We start from the raw sequence: 17,596 nt of genomic DNA, 5'->3' as shown, positions 1-17,596 counted from the left end.
AATCCGCCTGCCTCTGCCTCCCAAGTGCTAGGATTAAAGGCGTGCGCCACCACCGCCCGGCTAAAATAAAATTTATTTTTATGTATTTTAGTAAGGATTTTATTGTTTCCCTCCTACTTTAAACTAGAAATTTTAAAACTCAATCATAATTAATTGTACATTAAAATTTCATTTATTAGTCCTAGTAATATATATACCCAAATAACTATTAAATATTCTAATATTTACTGAAGTTAATTTCCTTCTTGATCTACAGTTGAAAATATCAATTAAAAATTCAATTTTAGTAAGAATATTTTTTTCTTAATTTGTTTTGCAAAATGAGGACACCACAAATTAATGTTCCCACTCAAAATCCCCAAGAAATGCCTTATGGATGATGATGAATTTATCTTCATGAATCACTTAGGAAGCCCGAATTATTCCAGACAATTTATCATGCTCAAGTCATCTGAGCTGACTCACTAAACAAAGCACTAAGTGACATTTACAGGAAGTGAGAAGGAAGAATTTCAAAGTGGTAGGTCAGGATGTACCCCTTCTATCTGTTACAGAAGTCAGCAATGGGTGGGGTGGGGGTGCGGGGGTGGGCACGATACCAGATGTTAATACAGTGGAAGGGAACCTGACAGAGAGGAATTTCTTTTGATGAGAAATGATACCAACATTTTACCAATTTGAGCAGACAAGGCTCAACAGAAAATGCTACAAGCTGATGTGCTTGTATTCATGTTTAAGACTTGGATTTATTTATGTGTATGTACATGTACCTGTTTTTGTGTCTGTCACTCTCTGTGTGTGTGCCAGGTCCCCTAGCGTTACAGGCAGTTGTCAGCCGCCTGACCTGGGTGCTGGGGTTGAACCTACAAGAGCTGCAAGTCTGTTTAACCACTCCCTATCCCCAACACTGACATAACTTTAAACAGAGACCAATTTCCCAGTGAAAAATAGATACTTGTTCTGGTGGATTAGATGAAATGGAAGCCCTGAGCACCCCATATCGTGAAAAAATGATAGTGGTGGATTCAGATAGCATGATGGTGGTAGAATCAAGACAGTAAAAATGTTGAAATTATCCTGAGAGTACTAAGCCAGGTGTGGTACTTAATACCAGCACTCAAAAGGATCACCAAGATTTCAGGTCTAGCTGAGGATACACAGTAAGTTTAAGGTTAAAGTAGGCTATAGAATGAGACTATTGTCTTAAAAAAAATAAATCAGAAGACAGTGGGTGTTTTTGTTTGTTTGTTTGTTTTTGCACACATTACTTACTTATGACCTCCTAATGTGCTGTATATCAAGAACAGTATACAAGAACAAGTATACAAGAAAGTATACAACATGGGAGTAATTTCATTTGTGAATGAGAAGACCAAGTCTTTTAAAGGCTAATCCTGCCATTTTGGGTCACTTTCACATCTTGTGGTGGAACTAGAATGTTTACTGTTTCTTCTAAGACCATTATTTTCTGCATCATGGCCATCTTAGCACCATAGTTTATGTGGACTCCTGCGGGGTGACTCTTTAAAAGTGTGAATTCCAGGCTAAATATAATCCTTGGCTTTCAGAAGTGTCAATGAAGTTGGCAGGAGATTTGACACCAGCTACTAGCTACATTCAAAGAGGTCACACTAATTCCGATGGAATCCTGGCTCCATGATAAAACACTAGCTTCCTTAACAGTGATCTGCATACACAGTGCATGGGACTGTGGATTCCAGTCCTTCTGTACATAAGGAGTCTTCAGGGGAGACAGGCTTGGCAGCAGTTGCAATAGTACCACTGCTGCTGGGAGAAATCACCATACTGGGTAGATAGTTCTCTAAAGGACAATGATTCTTAAATGTTTGCTTTCCATACAACTGACAATACTATTTGAAGGCTGTAGAGAGAGCTCAGTAGTTACAAGTGCTTTTTCTTGCAGAGGACTTAAGTTTAGTTCCCAGCACCCATACTGGGTAGATTACAACAACTTCATTTAACATTAGCTGTAGGGGATTGAACACCCTCTTCTAGTCTCTGTGGGTCTAACAAACATGTAAATAAAATAAGCAATCAACCAACTAATCAGTCAAGAAAAGGTTGTAGAAAGACCTAGTACATAAGAATGGGTGTTAAATAGAGGTAGATTAGTTGTTAAGAGTGTCTCCTGCACAACTGAGGAGACAATGGTGTCATATGTTGACAAAGATAACCTCCAGGGAACTGGGGACAGAAGAAGAAATACTTGATCTACAGAATTACTGAGACTACATTAACAACCAATCTTGCACCAAGTGCCAAAACCACCTGCATCATTTATATGTCTTAGGTATAAATAAAATGTCTGTTCAGAGTAGTCCTTTTGAAAGATATGCACATCCTTCTTACTATTGAGATCATATTTTTTAAAAAAATGTTTGTTTTAAAATTATGTGCACATATGCCTGCTTGTATGTGGGTATGTGCCCATGAGTGTAGTGCCCACAAAGGCCAGAAAAGTGTAGGATGTCCCTGGGGCTGAAGTTATAGAGAGTTTTGAACGGCCAGAGGTGGGTGCTGCAACTTGAAACTCAGGTGCTCAGTAAGAGTGGCTAGTGCCCTTAACCTCTGAGCAGCTCTCAAGCCCTCTGACATAGTTGTATGTTCTTCCATAAAAGTTAATGTAAAACCTCAAAAGTCTTAAATATGCAACCTGGGCAGAAAATATCAAATATTTATAGCAGGAAAGATAGTGAATTTTAAACGAATGTAAAAATTGTTACTGGATAAAGATTATAATTTCACAGTACAATAGTCTTTTGGTTTGGGTACAGATTTGATTTTTACTTGAGATTTTTGTTGAAGAGGTCTAACCCAAAAAAAAAACATTCCAAGATAACATAATAATTCCTAACGATCATTTCAAATCTTTGAGAAAGTCTTTTGACATGGGGTATATTGTACCCAATAATGAGTTAGAGAAGCCCATGGAAAACTTGTTTGGGATTGTTTTCTATACTTATGAATTTTTTTTAGTTTTTTTTTAACTATCCTCCTTTGATTTAAAATCATTATAGGCCAGAAGGGTTGTTCATACATTTTACCACCATATATAATTCACATTGTAATTTGAAACATATGATACCCATGTCTTATCCACAATAAAGTATGTTTTAAAGTTAATATTTTCTTAGAGTCACTCATACTTTTATAAAACATATTTCAAGAAACACTGATAGTCTAGCTATCCCTCAGTTACAAGGCTCCATTGTAGTCAACTTGTAAAACTGGATAAAGGAAAGTTCTATGTGCTCAGATGTCCATGATGTGCCTCACCCATCCATCCATCCATCCGTCTGTCCATCCCTCCATCCATCCACCTACCCACCCATCTATCCATCCACCCATCAATCCATCCACTCATCAACCCACCCATTCACCCATCTACCCACAAATCCCTTCATCAATCCTTCTACCCACCCATTGGTTTCTTCACCCATTTAACATTTTTGAAGGAATTCTGAATGATAATCATTATAAGAGATACCATCAAGACAATTTAGAAATATGAGAACCTCAAAATTTCTTGAAAAACTCCACATAGCATTTTAAATGTCAAATATATAAGAGATGAAAGATGTAGACAACATAGAGAAAAGTGTGGCTCAGATATCTGAGCTGTACTGAACATGGACTTAAGGAATAAAACATCATTTATCATAGGCACAGAAAACGCGCTAATGAAGTTAAAAAGTAGTGAAATAGCTAACGCTCTTCAGTCGTAAAATTTCACATATTTTGGATACTGGGTTGTTGGAAAAGAAAACAAAATGAAACTAGAAGTCAAAACATAGCAGAAATGTATCCTTATTCAGCATTAACTTAAACAATGTCAACACATTTAGACTTTAGGATGCTTTTTCTAAGTGTAGAAGGAGATGTGAAGGCTAAAAGAACCCGTGTGTCACAGTATGCATTGTTCTTTGCACAACCCTAGGTGGCACCTTTCATGCGGATGATGATATAGATGGATCTCCTGATTTATGAAAAGGTTTTGCCTTGATACTACCGGTTAAGACAAACCTCCATCAGTTTCCATTGTCATTTCCCTGCCTCTGAGCTCAATGGTTTGTACTTTTGTTTCTCTGACCTCATCCCTTCACAGGATGCCACTAGCCTTCATTTAACTAATGAAGAAGTGGGTGATATCCAGCTAGAATGCTAGTCCCTCCCTCAGTGAATAGACAAACCAAGATGGTCAGGAAGGGAATTTAGCTGTAACCACGGAATTTGCTACAAGGGCCACTATGCGGACAAGGTTCATTCACAGCCTGGTCCTCACCTTTCAGTGATATAACATGACACTCTCTTCACCTGTTAACCTTCTGAAAATGAAGTTCTCCCGACTGCATCGCAGGCGGACCTTGTCAGTCAGTCTAGGCGGTCTATAGGCGATACTGACCATAGAAAAGTATACCTCAAAGAACTGGCTAATTCAGTCCATGCAGAATACAACTGAGACCCAGCCTCTTATGGCTTGCCTATATTCAAAAGTTTCTATAAAGAAAAGGGCAGACTTAAAGAACCCTCCTCTTTCTCTGTAGTATACACTAACACAGGTTTTGATCTGAGTATTTTGAACAATCATTATTGAAATATTAACAAAATTCTCCTTAGAAAATAGGTTCATAAAGCTTAAAGAACCCATTCCATAAAAATAATTCTCACCAGCCCCAATATATAAAAAGAGAATGTACTTTCAACATTTTGAAATCACAGTCCCTAGTCATCTCTTCATTTTTCTTTAACAATACTTGATAGCAAATCACTTTAGATAAACACAATGGCTTAAATGTGCCAGTAATACCCACAAGTACTAGTGAAGAAGCCTAACCATGTTAGTGCACATTTTTATTAAAAGCAATACTCGTTTTATTAAAAGTGTAATATTCTCTGTGATGCTAAAAGATTTATTAAGATGATACAATCTCCATCATAAAATGAAGGGGTTTGCTATATGCAGGTCACAAACAAGGTATGTGCAAATGACATCATGATTACAGCCCTACGTTTAAACACACTCTACTATTTAAATAACGCAGTAACTTAATTTTTGTTTCAAGCCAGATTAATAGCAATATTTATGGCAATAAATCTGCAAAGAAGGAACAAGTGCTTTTTTAAGGAAATCTCATTTTGATATGACTATTTATCCTCAGAGTTAAAATAATGCTTCTCTGACTCCTGTCTTTTTCCATAAACAAAAGCCACAGTGCCAAGATCCAACATCAAAAATGGCAAAATTATATATTTTTCTTCTTTTGGGGCATAAATAGCAATGCCAAGTTCAGTTTGTTCCATTGAATTAAAGCCAAAGATACAGCAAAAAATAGTGAAAAGCCTGGTCCCATGTGTATCCTAGGCGTCTATTAAAGTTCTAATGTAAATCCCACGCAGGAGGTACAATTACTCCTGCACATAAAAATTCCATGGGATAAGGGACAAGGCAGAAAGGGGACAAGTGAGGAAGGAAGGGAGGACTCACATGCTCTGGGATTGAGAATCAATGCTTCAACTAAAACTAAGGTTTAAATATTACCCGTAAAAATAAATTGTAAAATTTGAGTTTGTATATAGAGGGGAGGCAGGCTTAGTATTTAAGCCTTAAAATACTTAACTGAACACTAGAACGTTGTCACCTTACTAATTAACATGCATTTCTTCAACACAGCGGTTTAGCACAATTTTGTTGTTGTTTTTTCTTTTTTTGTTTTTCGAGACAGGGTTTCTCTGTGTAGCCCTGGCTGTCCTGGAACTCACTCTGTAGACCAGGCTGGCCTCGAACTCAGAAATCCTCCTGCCTTTCCCTCCCAAGTGCTAGGATTAAAGACGTGCCACCACTGCTAGGATAGTTTAGCGCAATTTACTTGAGTCAACTTATAAATTATAACTGACTGGCCTTGAAGTTGCTATGATTTCCCTGCCTCTGCCTCCCATGTGCTGGGGCTATATAGGCAGGTACCACGGTGCCCAACTCTGTGGTACCTTCGATGGATGTCGGTCCATTGTGCGTGGCTCCATTATCTTTGATAGGCAGCATCCTTTCATCCCCTACCTAGAGAAGTAGCACTTTCACTATTTGTGTATCTTCCTGACTCTTTTAGCTCCCTTCTAGAGCCATAATCCATCTATATCTCAGAGACCATCCCCTGAGATGTTTTTTCTTAAACACTCTTCTCTTTAAATCACTCTCAAAGTGTGTGCCACTGAGACTGCATCAACAACTCTCTCTAAACTCTGGATTTTCATGAGTGGAAAAGAAAAGAACTCTGCCACACAGCTCTAAGTTGGAAATACTTGCAGAGGTCCAAGTGTGTAATGTAAGCCAGAAGAACTCAGTAGTACAGCCACAGAACCCGGCAGCAATATCCTGTGGATTTCCAACAAGAACAAACTTTAAATTGCAGCATGCTAGAATTTTTCAGGAATTGTTCTCTGAGTAATGTATCAACATGCTCACACACATACAAATCTACACATACGTTTATATCACAATATAATACATACATACACGAACACTGAAACATGCACACACACACACAGACATACACACACAGACACACACACACACCATGCCAACCCCCCAAATACCAGGACCTAGAAAATTCAAACTGACAGGAAACTCTATTCAAAATAACTACAGCATTGATATCTACTGCTCTGGTTTCAGTAATTAGTAGGATATTCACTCCTTGTATTTGCTTCTTTACATACAAAATGATTCAAGTTTAGACACTAAGGACAGAACCTGCAGGCAATCTGTAGACACAGATAGAACAGGCATGGGTTCTAGGCACTGAGCAAAGGCCCTTCAACCCTTGGCAGCAAGCACTTTTACCTGCAGGCCATCTCATTAACCCATCCAATGTAAACAAACAAACACAAAACAAGTGTCTTTGATGGTAGTATGAAATACATCAAAAATATTTTTAAACCTTTGTTGGTTTTTTTCTTACAGTGGATGCAACTTCGGTACCATAAATACAATCATAATACCATTAGAACTACCTAATTGTACACAAAACTGGAGACTAAATAAAAACATTTCTCCTTGTGGAGATTTTTAGAAAGTCGACCAAGGCCAAAATCCTATGTCAATTTGTTTTAGGGTCACACATGTCCATGGTCACTGTAGAGATTAACCATTCCCATTCTTACACTCTCTGGCCACCCTCTTTACTCAACTGGCCTTTTACCCACCACATAAATAAAATGTGGTGAATGAATCAATTCTAGCTATAACACCTGACATTTTTGTCTTCTAACGGCAATCTGTTCATATCTGCACTTTCTTCCCACCCTTCAGTTTTATTTGAAAGTAGAAGAGGAAAAAAACCTCCCTATTTCCATTTCAGAGAACATTCGATCACTGAGAATCATCTTAGTCTGCGCCACCAAGTACATAAATCATCCCGTTCAACTGTCCTAAAGATATTTCCCTTTGTCACATTCAACAATACAAAGGTAAAATGGAGCTATACTGAAGTTACTGTAGTTTTCTTTTGCCTCTTTTTAGTAAGTAACAGGGGAAACTATAGACTTGCACAGTTAGTCAGCAGAATTTGTATATGTACTTTAGAAGATTCTCTACACTCAATAATGTTGTACTTCACTTTCTAATTGTGGCCATTTCAACTATGGGAGTGTTCAGGAAGTACTGGGGCTGGAAGAAGTAAGTACTGGTTTTGAGCAATGTAAAGAGTGCTTACTCTACTGCACGTTTCTGCAGATAAATACCCATTATGCATGCATGCCCTTCTCGTTGTTTTTGTTTTTGTTTTTTTTTTGGATGTTTTATAAGGGCCTACAAGGTTGTGATTTAGCAAAACATTCATACAGCATTGCACACACCATGGGAACAATGCCCCCAGACCTCGGGATAAGGAGGCCATTCAATAAGTATGAAATATGTCTGCAGATCTATAAGCATCGGGCGAACGAGAGCACAAATGCCAACGGCAATTTTCCCTTTGATTCCTGCCTGACACATTTGACTCCTGTTTATTGATGTTCTCTGCAAAGGACCAAGGCTTTTAACAAAGAGTGATGGACTCAAGGTCGTCCGTCCACCAGCTCAGAGGAGCACATGGTCCGGTCCGTGCAGCCACTACCTGGCAGGAGCATTGGCTTTCCTATGCTCCTCCTGTTAGGCACTTCAGTGTGTGAGGGTGAAGACAATACCCTTCCCCTCACAGCTTCTGAGGACATTTTCCCACTGAAAGAAGAACAACTTCACAGGGAGGTGAATATGGTCTTTAAAAGGGAAGTGTGGCCTAGAGACTAACCCTGAGACTGTGTAGTGGTAAACACCGAATGAGCAAACTCCCATATTTCTATGTGAGGTGGCAAAGCTAATCAATCCACAGTCACCAACTCCCTTCTGCACACACAGCAGAGACAGGGCTATCATCTCAACCAAAAGCAATTTTGCTTCCCCAACTGACACCACTTGGACATGTTTGGAAATCATCCTCATTGCTACCACTGGGGAAGGGTAGCAGCCTTTACCTCCTGGTGCCAGACTCTGCATTTGCTCAGATAAAGCAAAGGCTCGGAAGTTACGGCAGCTTTTGCTCATTTTTTTTTTCAACTAAATTAAAGGGAACAACTTTAGACCTGTAAAATTAGTTTCCAGAATTTGCATATTTATGTCAAAGGCACTTGTGTGCGAAATGTTCCTATTAGTTCATATATTTTCTCATTGCAGAGGACAAGGGCAAGATATGTCTGTCATTAATGAGACTTTAAAAAAACTTCACAAAATGAGGAAAGAAGATTCCAGAGTGTCCATGCAGATTTGATAACAGGGGTGAATGTGTGTCCCTTCTGGTGACTACTATACAAGATGACAAAATCACACCTAAAATGCATAGGCCCTGCCATGAACTTGTTGCAATGTCCAAAGCCGCAGAAGTAAAATCTGGACAGATTTCACAGTGTACCAGACACAGACACAGGAAATACAACAAGAGCTATGAGAGATAGCTCAGTGATTAAGGCCACTTGAGCTCTTCCAGAGAACTCTAGTTCAGCTCACAGCATCCACACGAGGAAGCTTAAGGCTGTCCCTAAATCCAGCTCCATGGATCTGATGCCCTCTTCTGGCCTCCACAGCACATACATACACATGCCACAGCAACACTAAATCAATCAATAAATGCTTGTTTGGAGAAGTTCCCCCAAAGAGACAATTATTGGAATGGTGTCTAATCCATTATTAAGTTGATACTCTTGTGGAAAAGTGAAAAAAAAAAATCCAAGTGAAAGTTTGTGAAGAAAGTAGCCCTGGCAGTGAATACTACCCAAGGCATGAAATGCTAACAATAGCAAAATAGTGGGTCCTTGGACTATGGGTGAATGTCTTCTGCTCTGCTCACACTAATCCCTCATAATAAATTCCTAGGAAATGTGGCTGGGCATCATCCTAAAATGTATTAAAAAAATAACTTTAATACATTTATACGGCATTGTTCCAGAGAAATCTGGAAGACAATTATATTGTTCTTTACATTCTCTTATAAAAATAAATCGTTTAACCAAGAAAATAAATGACCACTACTAAATTAGACATTTATTGGTAAAGGGTTAAGTTAGCTACCCATTCTCTTGGGTATCCAGGCTGACAGAAACCTGAGGTACAATGACGTCTCACCAAACGTAGCCAGAAGCCATAAAGCTGTAAAAGCTAAGTGGTCCTGGGAATTGGTGTATATGCTAGCATTTTCACAGACTGGCATCACCAGGATGACACAGACAATAAAGGTCCTACCACTGACATAGTTCAGAGGCTGCTTTGAAGCCTACTAGGATCCTGATACAGTAACATCTTCCACCAATCCATTCACCTACCTTTATGCTCTGCACATTAACAAATTCAATTATTTATGAACAGTAAAACCAGAACCTCATTATCTAAAGCAAGACTTCCATCACACCAAGTTGACAAAGCCTAGCTGTCAGTAGGACATCAGTAATACACTTAAAAAAAAAAAAAAAGAACCTGTAAGTAAGTTCTTTTATTTATCAATCTTTATTTATATTTTTATTTATCAATCTTTCCCCATTTTTCCAAATGATAGGATGTTCATAGACTCACAAACTAGGCCATCCGCCATGTGATAAGTAAATTTGGGGTTCTTGGAATCACCCCCTGCAGTTAGGTACCTTTTGTAGGATAGTCTTTTTCAGTTGCTTATTTTAACTTCCCACTGGAAAGTTTTTCATCAAGAATTTGAAGGGGGAGGGGAAGCATAATTGCCTCCTGAGAAAGCCGTGCCCTGACTTCATGTGGTATGACTGGGAACAACGCCACATGAAGGACCTCTGAGTGATCCTGGAAGTTTATTTATCATTTAGCATTTTTCCTATATTTGGATAATCTAATGACTGAGAGCAGATGCTTCAAAAAGCAGAAAGTAGAAACAAGAAACTGCACCCTGTAAGCTGATGGATTAAGTCAGAGAATTATTGACTATAACACAAACAAGCTTGAATAAAATTCTTGCTGAATCTTAACAAGGATATGCAAGAAGGTGGTGGAGTTTATTCAGAGCAAGACAGGTAGTTTTTGATATAAAAAGAACACAATAACTTTGCTACTGAATAATTCATATGTGATATAACCTTGAAGGATGAAGGAAAATTTGAGAAAATTCTCATTTTTAAGCATCTACAAGAATCCTCAAGAAATTAATTCTATCCTGGTTAAAGATTAAAATTGACCTTAGATAAAACTAAGTGTTCACAAAAAATGGTTTCCTCATGACTATACAAAGATGGACATTATTTTGTTCAATGTTGATTACTCAAAGGCTAAAAAAGGTCATGTTTTTTTCTTAAAAATTACATGTACTTATTGTTCATATACATCCATGTGTCAGAACGACAAATGTTAAGAACTTATTCCCTCTAACACGTAGGTCCTGGGTATTAATCTCAGGTTACCATCAGATTTGAAAGCAGGTACTCTACTAGCTAAGCCATATCACTACCCTGGATACACATGTTTTCCTATTTTAAAAATATATTTCTGTATATTCACGTTTTACTATTTAAAAAGGATTTGTTAACTTTTATTGTATATATATGAGTGCTTGCATCCATGTCTGAGAGCGCCATCTGTGTGCCTGCTACACATGGGGGCCAGAGGAGGTTTTAGAGAGGGTTTGTTTCTGTAAATCTGTGTACAGCTTGTGTGCCTAGTACCCATGGAGGCCCAAACACTGTATCAGGTCCCCTATAACTGGAGTCACAGAGACTGTAAATCATCATGTGTGTGATGGGAACCAAAGCTGGATCCTGTGCAAGAACAGTGTGTGCCGTTAATTCCTGAGCTTTCTTAGGATAAAATCACATAAGAGCTTGCCACTCTGAAAATTCAGAGCTACTGATAAAACAGCTCTACAGCTTCCGCTAGACTAGGTATCTACCTCCCCAATAATTATTTACTTACCTCTTGAGATAAGGTCTTGCCCTATAACCCAGACTGCTCTCAAGCTCTGTGTGACCCCCTCTGCCATTCTCCTAAAGGCTGTGAAACCACAGGTGAATGGTCACCTCCATCCCCGCCAGGATTTCTCAGTGTGCATACCCGAAGCTAGCTCTCCTTTTGATGTCTACAACATTATTCCCAGCATTCACAATCTCCCACATTGAACCCTGCCTCCCGAGAAAAGGAAAAAGCCTTAGGTCAGAAGCCTGCTAATCATTTGGTATGACTGGTCACTGTTTCTTCTCCAGATGTGGGACAGATAATATTTTCCAAGGCTTTTCCATATTTGCATATGCTTTGGGGGCATTCCCCAATATGCTGATCATCTGGGAATATGCTCAGGTTTTCTGGAGTGGTGTGTATGGCTGGGATGGAGTGAAAGGGAAAGGTGGGCTGTGTGAACAAAAACCTTATCCATCAGTGCACTCTGCACTGTGGTCAGCAGCCTCCCATCAGGCAGCTATGGAGATACTCCGATGCTTTGTCCCACATTTCTTGTGTCTGCTGTGACTATGGACACTCAGTGTGTAATTCCCTCCTGTCCCCGCCTCTCTCTACAATTCTACCTTTCTTTTGAACAAAGCTTTTCCATCTCACTGTAATCCTGGTTCAGCTCCTGGATTCTCCTTTATAACATCACCTCTTTATCAAAAGGACTTTGCTCACACTCACCAGTGTCCTTGTCAGCCAACCCAAAGATATTCCCATCATTTTCATTCTCTTGAGTCTATGGTCTTAGCCCTCTTTTCTTTGATGGTACTGCTCAGTTCTGACTCATTTTCTCCCATTGCTGACTTCATGCGTACCATGTGCACACAACACCTCCCTCCCTGGCTTCCTCTCGGCTTGACCAGTGAGTAATTCCCAAGAACTGGCCTTTCTTCTGTTTTTCTCTTCAAATATTCTTCTGGGAGTCTATCTGCTGCTGTAGTTAAATTATCGCATGCACAACTAGCATTTCCAGATTGTCATCTGTTCTCTTCTGGCTACAGTACAGCTAGAATAGTCCCTTGTGTATTTGTGTGAAGTTTCCTTCTGGAATTACCATCCTGGCTGCTCCTTGCTGGCACTCACTCAGACACTGTCATCTTCCCAATTGAAGGTCTCTGTTGTGGCACAGAACATCTCCCAATGTTCTAACTCAACTATCCTTATATTCCCCCTATGATCTCATTAATGTCATATAGCACTCTGCCTTAGCCCTTTAGAGTAATTCCTGTGACAGAACCTGTCCCATCAATACTGTGTGGAATTCACATCAGATCACAACCATACCCAATAGGTTTCAAAGTAAAGCTACAAAGAAAATTCACATATGCACAGTTATGTCCCAGTTCAGAATGTTATTCGAATAGCATCATCCACTGTTCCCTCTGTGCACTCTGGAGACTTGCCTAGCAACTAAGGCTTCCCCCTGCTGGTACCATTTCTATGAAGTAGTCCTAATTCCACTAGACAGACAGAACTATCTTCCATCGCCAAAGTTCCATTCCATTTTCTTTATTTACTGGGTATTTTTTTCTGCCGGATGCCTTATTTGGGAATTACAAATAGAAAAATGGTTCTATTTCTTTTTCAATACTGATTTTATTATTTTTAATCATGATTATGGGTCTGTGTAGCTGGGTATGCATGTATATGTGTCCGGTCCTAGGAGACATGGGGTTTCAGATTCCCTGGAGCTGGAGTTACAGGCAGTTGTCAGTTATCTGACATGTGTGCTAGGAATGGAACATGGATCCCCTTGCAAGAGCAGTGCATGCTCTTAACCACTGAGCCATTTCTCCACACTCATACAACTGTTCTATTTCAAACCATAGCCATCATGTATTAACATAAAGTGAGTGCGTGTAAACCATTCTAAATTATACCAAAATGAGATTGGACTTCACTGCATCCTTGGAGTGTTAGCTAAGTATTACATGACAGGCATTCCGATGAAACATGATTGACATTCCCTTTAAAAGATTGAACCTTTAAAGAAGATTAAGCCAGCCTAAATATAGCTATCTCCTGAGAGAATCTGACAGTACCTGAATAATACAGATGTAGAGGCTCACAGCCATCCATTGAACTGAGTACAGGGTCCCCAGTGAAGGAGTTGGAGAAAGGACCAATGGAGCTGAGGGGTGTGCAGCCCCTTAGGATGAACAACAATATGAACTAACTAGTACCCTCGGAGCTCCCAGGGTCTCAACCACCAACCAAGGACTGCACATAGAGGGGTCTGATTGTTCAGGCAGCATGTGTATAGTAGAGAATATTATATGTACTTAAAAGACAGGAAGAGAAAAGGGACTAATGGTCAACCCAGTGCTTTTGGTTTCTTATGACAGCAATGCAGTAAGAAATTTGAATTGGGTCAGAGGTTGTTACTTAGTGCTCCGTTCATCTTTGTGGAATCTCAGAAGGATGAAGGGTGACTGCTCTTACTTCTTAGTGAGCATTTTTACTTTGACATTTTCCATGTTACTTGAAGGCTCAGTGCAACAAAGGTATACCACCTTGAAAAGAATCACTCCACTGGTGGAAAGGTACAAGAAGTCCCTGCTGTGCAGGATACAATTACTTGGAGCAGGGGATTGTATTGTTAGCTAATTCAGCTAACTCTTTTGCTTTTCTGAACCAAGCAGGCTTTCTACTGTCATCTAAGTTTTATGAAATTTATGGAAACACTTTTTCATATACAATTGTAAGCTTTTATACTTATATGTAATATTTAGAATATAATTTGCTTTACTCTGTATTTTCTTTTATACTTACAACTAATAGGAGGATACTTTTTCTTATGATTCATATGACAGTGTGACCAAACCCAACATTAATATAAATTATAGCACAATGGCCTTTAGAGACAAGACTTTAAAAAACAACATATGTGTATATTTTACTATATTCTTTTGGCAGTACATGTCTTCCACAAGTCGCTTGGACATCAAAGCATTTAGGAGTTAACGATCAGAAACTATGGACTTACTTATGCTATTTATTAACTATTTTGACAACTCTTTAATTTGTGCAGTTTTTACATGTGCAGTTTTGTATATGTGCAGTTTTGTGTATGCACAGTTTTGTTATGTATGTATTGTTTTGTATATGTGCAGTTTTTTGTGTGTATGTGCAGTTTTGTATGTGTGCAGTTTTTTATATGTATATGCAATTTTGTTTATGTGCAGTTTTTTGTATGTATGTGCAGTTTTGTTTATGTGCAGTTTTGGTGTGTATATGTATAGTTCTGTATATGTGCAGTTTTTTGTATGTGTAGTTCTGTATATGTGCAGTTTTTGTGCATATGTGCATTTTTGTTTATGTGCATTTTTGTATATGTGCAGTTTTTATGTGTATGTACAGTTTTGTGTACATGCTGTTTTGTGTGCATGCAGTTTTGTGTGTGTATGCCTCTGGAGCTCAGAGACATTGGATTCCCTGGAGTGGGAGTCACAGGCCCTTTTGAGTCACCTAGTGTGAGTGCTAGGGACCAAATTCAGGTCCTCTGTAAGAACAGTTCTTGCTTTTAATGACTGAGCCATATCCTCAGCCTGGTGCTGTTTCTTTCTACTAGTGGTTTTCAATCATATGGAATTTATTCTGTTAATGTCAACAACTCACTACCCACAATGCAGCAAGCTGTGACTTAAGACGTTAAAGATTTGAACAGAGAGATAAGTGTCAGAGAAATGGAAGCAGAGAAGAAAACACAGGACACAGTCCTTAGGATAATCCCGATTTGAGTTTGCTTACATTACTCATTAATTTAACTGGTATAGATGAAAAGAATCACAGCTTCTATGAAAATAGATTCATAGTATTAGTTTGATTTTCTACTACATCTCTGTTGCTTAGGACAATATATTCAGGAAGATTTTACCTAAACATACTCAATAGAAATGCTTAATAAAAAGTTTTTTAAAAAATATTGAATAAAAGTTGAAGTAAAATAAAATAAAATAAAAACAAAACAGATCTTCTAACAGCAGCATTGAAACAACCTACTGGGTTGACATCATTTTCCCAGTCATCTAAGTGAACAGTTATACACACACACACACACACACACACACACACACACACACGCACACACACAAATGCACACACACACAGTGAGGACATAGGCACATATAGATACTTGAAATATACCCAGGAGTGACCCACATTTGACAGTGAACAGACATTTACTGTCCATCACATTCACATATGTGAATGAAGGTCTAAGAATTTCCAACCACATACTTTTTTGTGGTCCTGTTTACAGTCAGGTAAACAGAGGCTGCTATGAGAAAAGTATATCTTCTACATCTTTACAAAATATCCTGAGAGGAAAGGGGATCTTCTGAGTGTGAAAACAAGCCCTTATTCTGTCAGGCAATGTGATTATGGAAGAAAAGCATATCCACATTGTCTAATTAGGTCATTAAAGAGGATAAATGCGTCATGGAAGCTTTTCCCTTTTGCCTAAGACATAAAACGAGACAATGAAAACAGTCTGGTAATATAGAAGGGGTAAGACTTTGTTTCTTTTCAAAAATAATAGGTCCTTTCATCTTTCTATTCCTTAGACAAAGACAATTCATTTGGAGGCCAAATTTTCTTAATTAGTTCAGAGTTTACCCCCGATTGTATTTCAGAATATTTAACCAGAAACAGGAAGATAGAGGAGGGGAAGAGTGCACATGGAAAATTATCATAGGAAGTGAATGAGGTCCAGAGAGTGGGCTGTCGGACACAGCACCTTTAGCGGGTCGAGAGGCATGTAGAGCTCATGTGCACATAACCACAGAGCAATCTGGAAGGCCCAGAAGGTCTCAGGAGGGAAAAACGGACATCTGCCCATGGGTCTCGAGATCCAGACTTTAATTGCAGCTAACTTTAATAAGAACAAATGGCACAATTATTTTGCCTCTTCCTCTGTAGGCTGATTATTATTTCTTGAATTTCATAGAATCTATTCTTCAAAGCATTAAGAAACAGAACCTGAGAAAGGGGAAGGGAGGGCACTTACTTGGGATCCTCGCGGTCCTCTCTTGTGGTCCCATTCTGAGTGGCCCATAAGCTGTGAAGACAAGACAGTAGTTACGGTACATTAGGAGCATATTTTATGGGACCAGCATTCTTACTCAGGCTTTGAAAGAATAATTAAACTGCTGGATCTGTTTTCGAATAGAAAGAGTATCAAGTAGACATCATGAGCAAATTAACATGAAGGAATAAATTGTCTTGATAGCTACTATTTCAAGCCATACTAGGGCCAAAGGTGCCTGAATGTCTCTGGTAGAAAGAATCCAATATGTATGGCTTTCGTGTCTTTGCCAGAGAAATCCTGAATACATGTCGAGTTATGCAAACCTTCATGTCAGTAAGCCTGTGGCTGCTCAGGGAAATAAACAGCGGAAGCCACCCAGTGTGGCTGTCTAAAGCACTTCAGTAAGAAGCAGAAGCAGCCTACTCTTATTTTCAGTTATTCTCGATTCTCTTTGGTAACACTGCAAAACTGTGAGAGATTCAAGGAGTACAATGAAGAACCAGGTGTGGTGGCGCACACCTGCGACACTGAAACAGAAAGGTGGAGGGAGAAGGATCAGAGTTTAAAACAAGTCAGAGGCCACTGTGAGCTACATGAGACTTTGTCACAAATCAAAACAAAACACAAAAGGCAAAAGCAAAACAAAACAAACAAAAGGAAAAGGACAAAACACCCAGAATCAATTCACTTAACAGGAAATGTTCCACAAGTTACAAAATCTAATGCTTATATTTTTTTTTTTACAAAAAAGTATAAAGCACTATCAAGTTATCCCCAAAATATGAATAGCTCTGAGCTACTTCGCCTATACTGCAGGATTATTACGTGTTAGAAAGTAATTTTTTTTCAGGATGAAATATTAAAGAAATATACATGTTTATAGGAACTGGGAGGAATGAGATATCACTCATTTCCCCTGCACACACACTTCCCATAATTACGAGCTGAAGGGCCACTTACAGCCAGGAAGCTCACCAACAGCAAGAACCAGATACATCACCCACAGCCCTCCTCCATCTCTGGTGTGCAGCCTGACCTCCTAGTGAATACATCACCCACATCCC

General features: G+C 38.9%; 1 protein-coding gene across 2 annotated transcripts in view; it reads right to left on the bottom strand.

Moving 5' to 3' along the window:
• The window catches only part of Pde3a (phosphodiesterase 3A), a 271,067-nt gene that overhangs the window by 97,487 nt on the left and 155,984 nt on the right, over positions 1-17,596 (bottom strand). For both annotated transcript variants that reach the window (XM_031383785.1, XM_031383786.1), the window contains exon 2: positions 16,512-16,562. In XM_031383785.1, coding sequence (XP_031239645.1) covers positions 16,512-16,562 — 51 coding nt within the window. The remainder of the gene's footprint in view (positions 1-16,511; positions 16,563-17,596) is intronic.

Source organism: Mastomys coucha, unplaced genomic scaffold, assembly GCF_008632895.1.
Source record: "Mastomys coucha isolate ucsf_1 unplaced genomic scaffold, UCSF_Mcou_1 pScaffold20, whole genome shotgun sequence".
Taxonomy (NCBI): domain Eukaryota; kingdom Metazoa; phylum Chordata; class Mammalia; order Rodentia; family Muridae; genus Mastomys; species Mastomys coucha.
The sequence above is the reverse complement of the archived record's forward strand: the minus strand, read 5'-3'. Positions and strand labels throughout refer to the sequence as shown.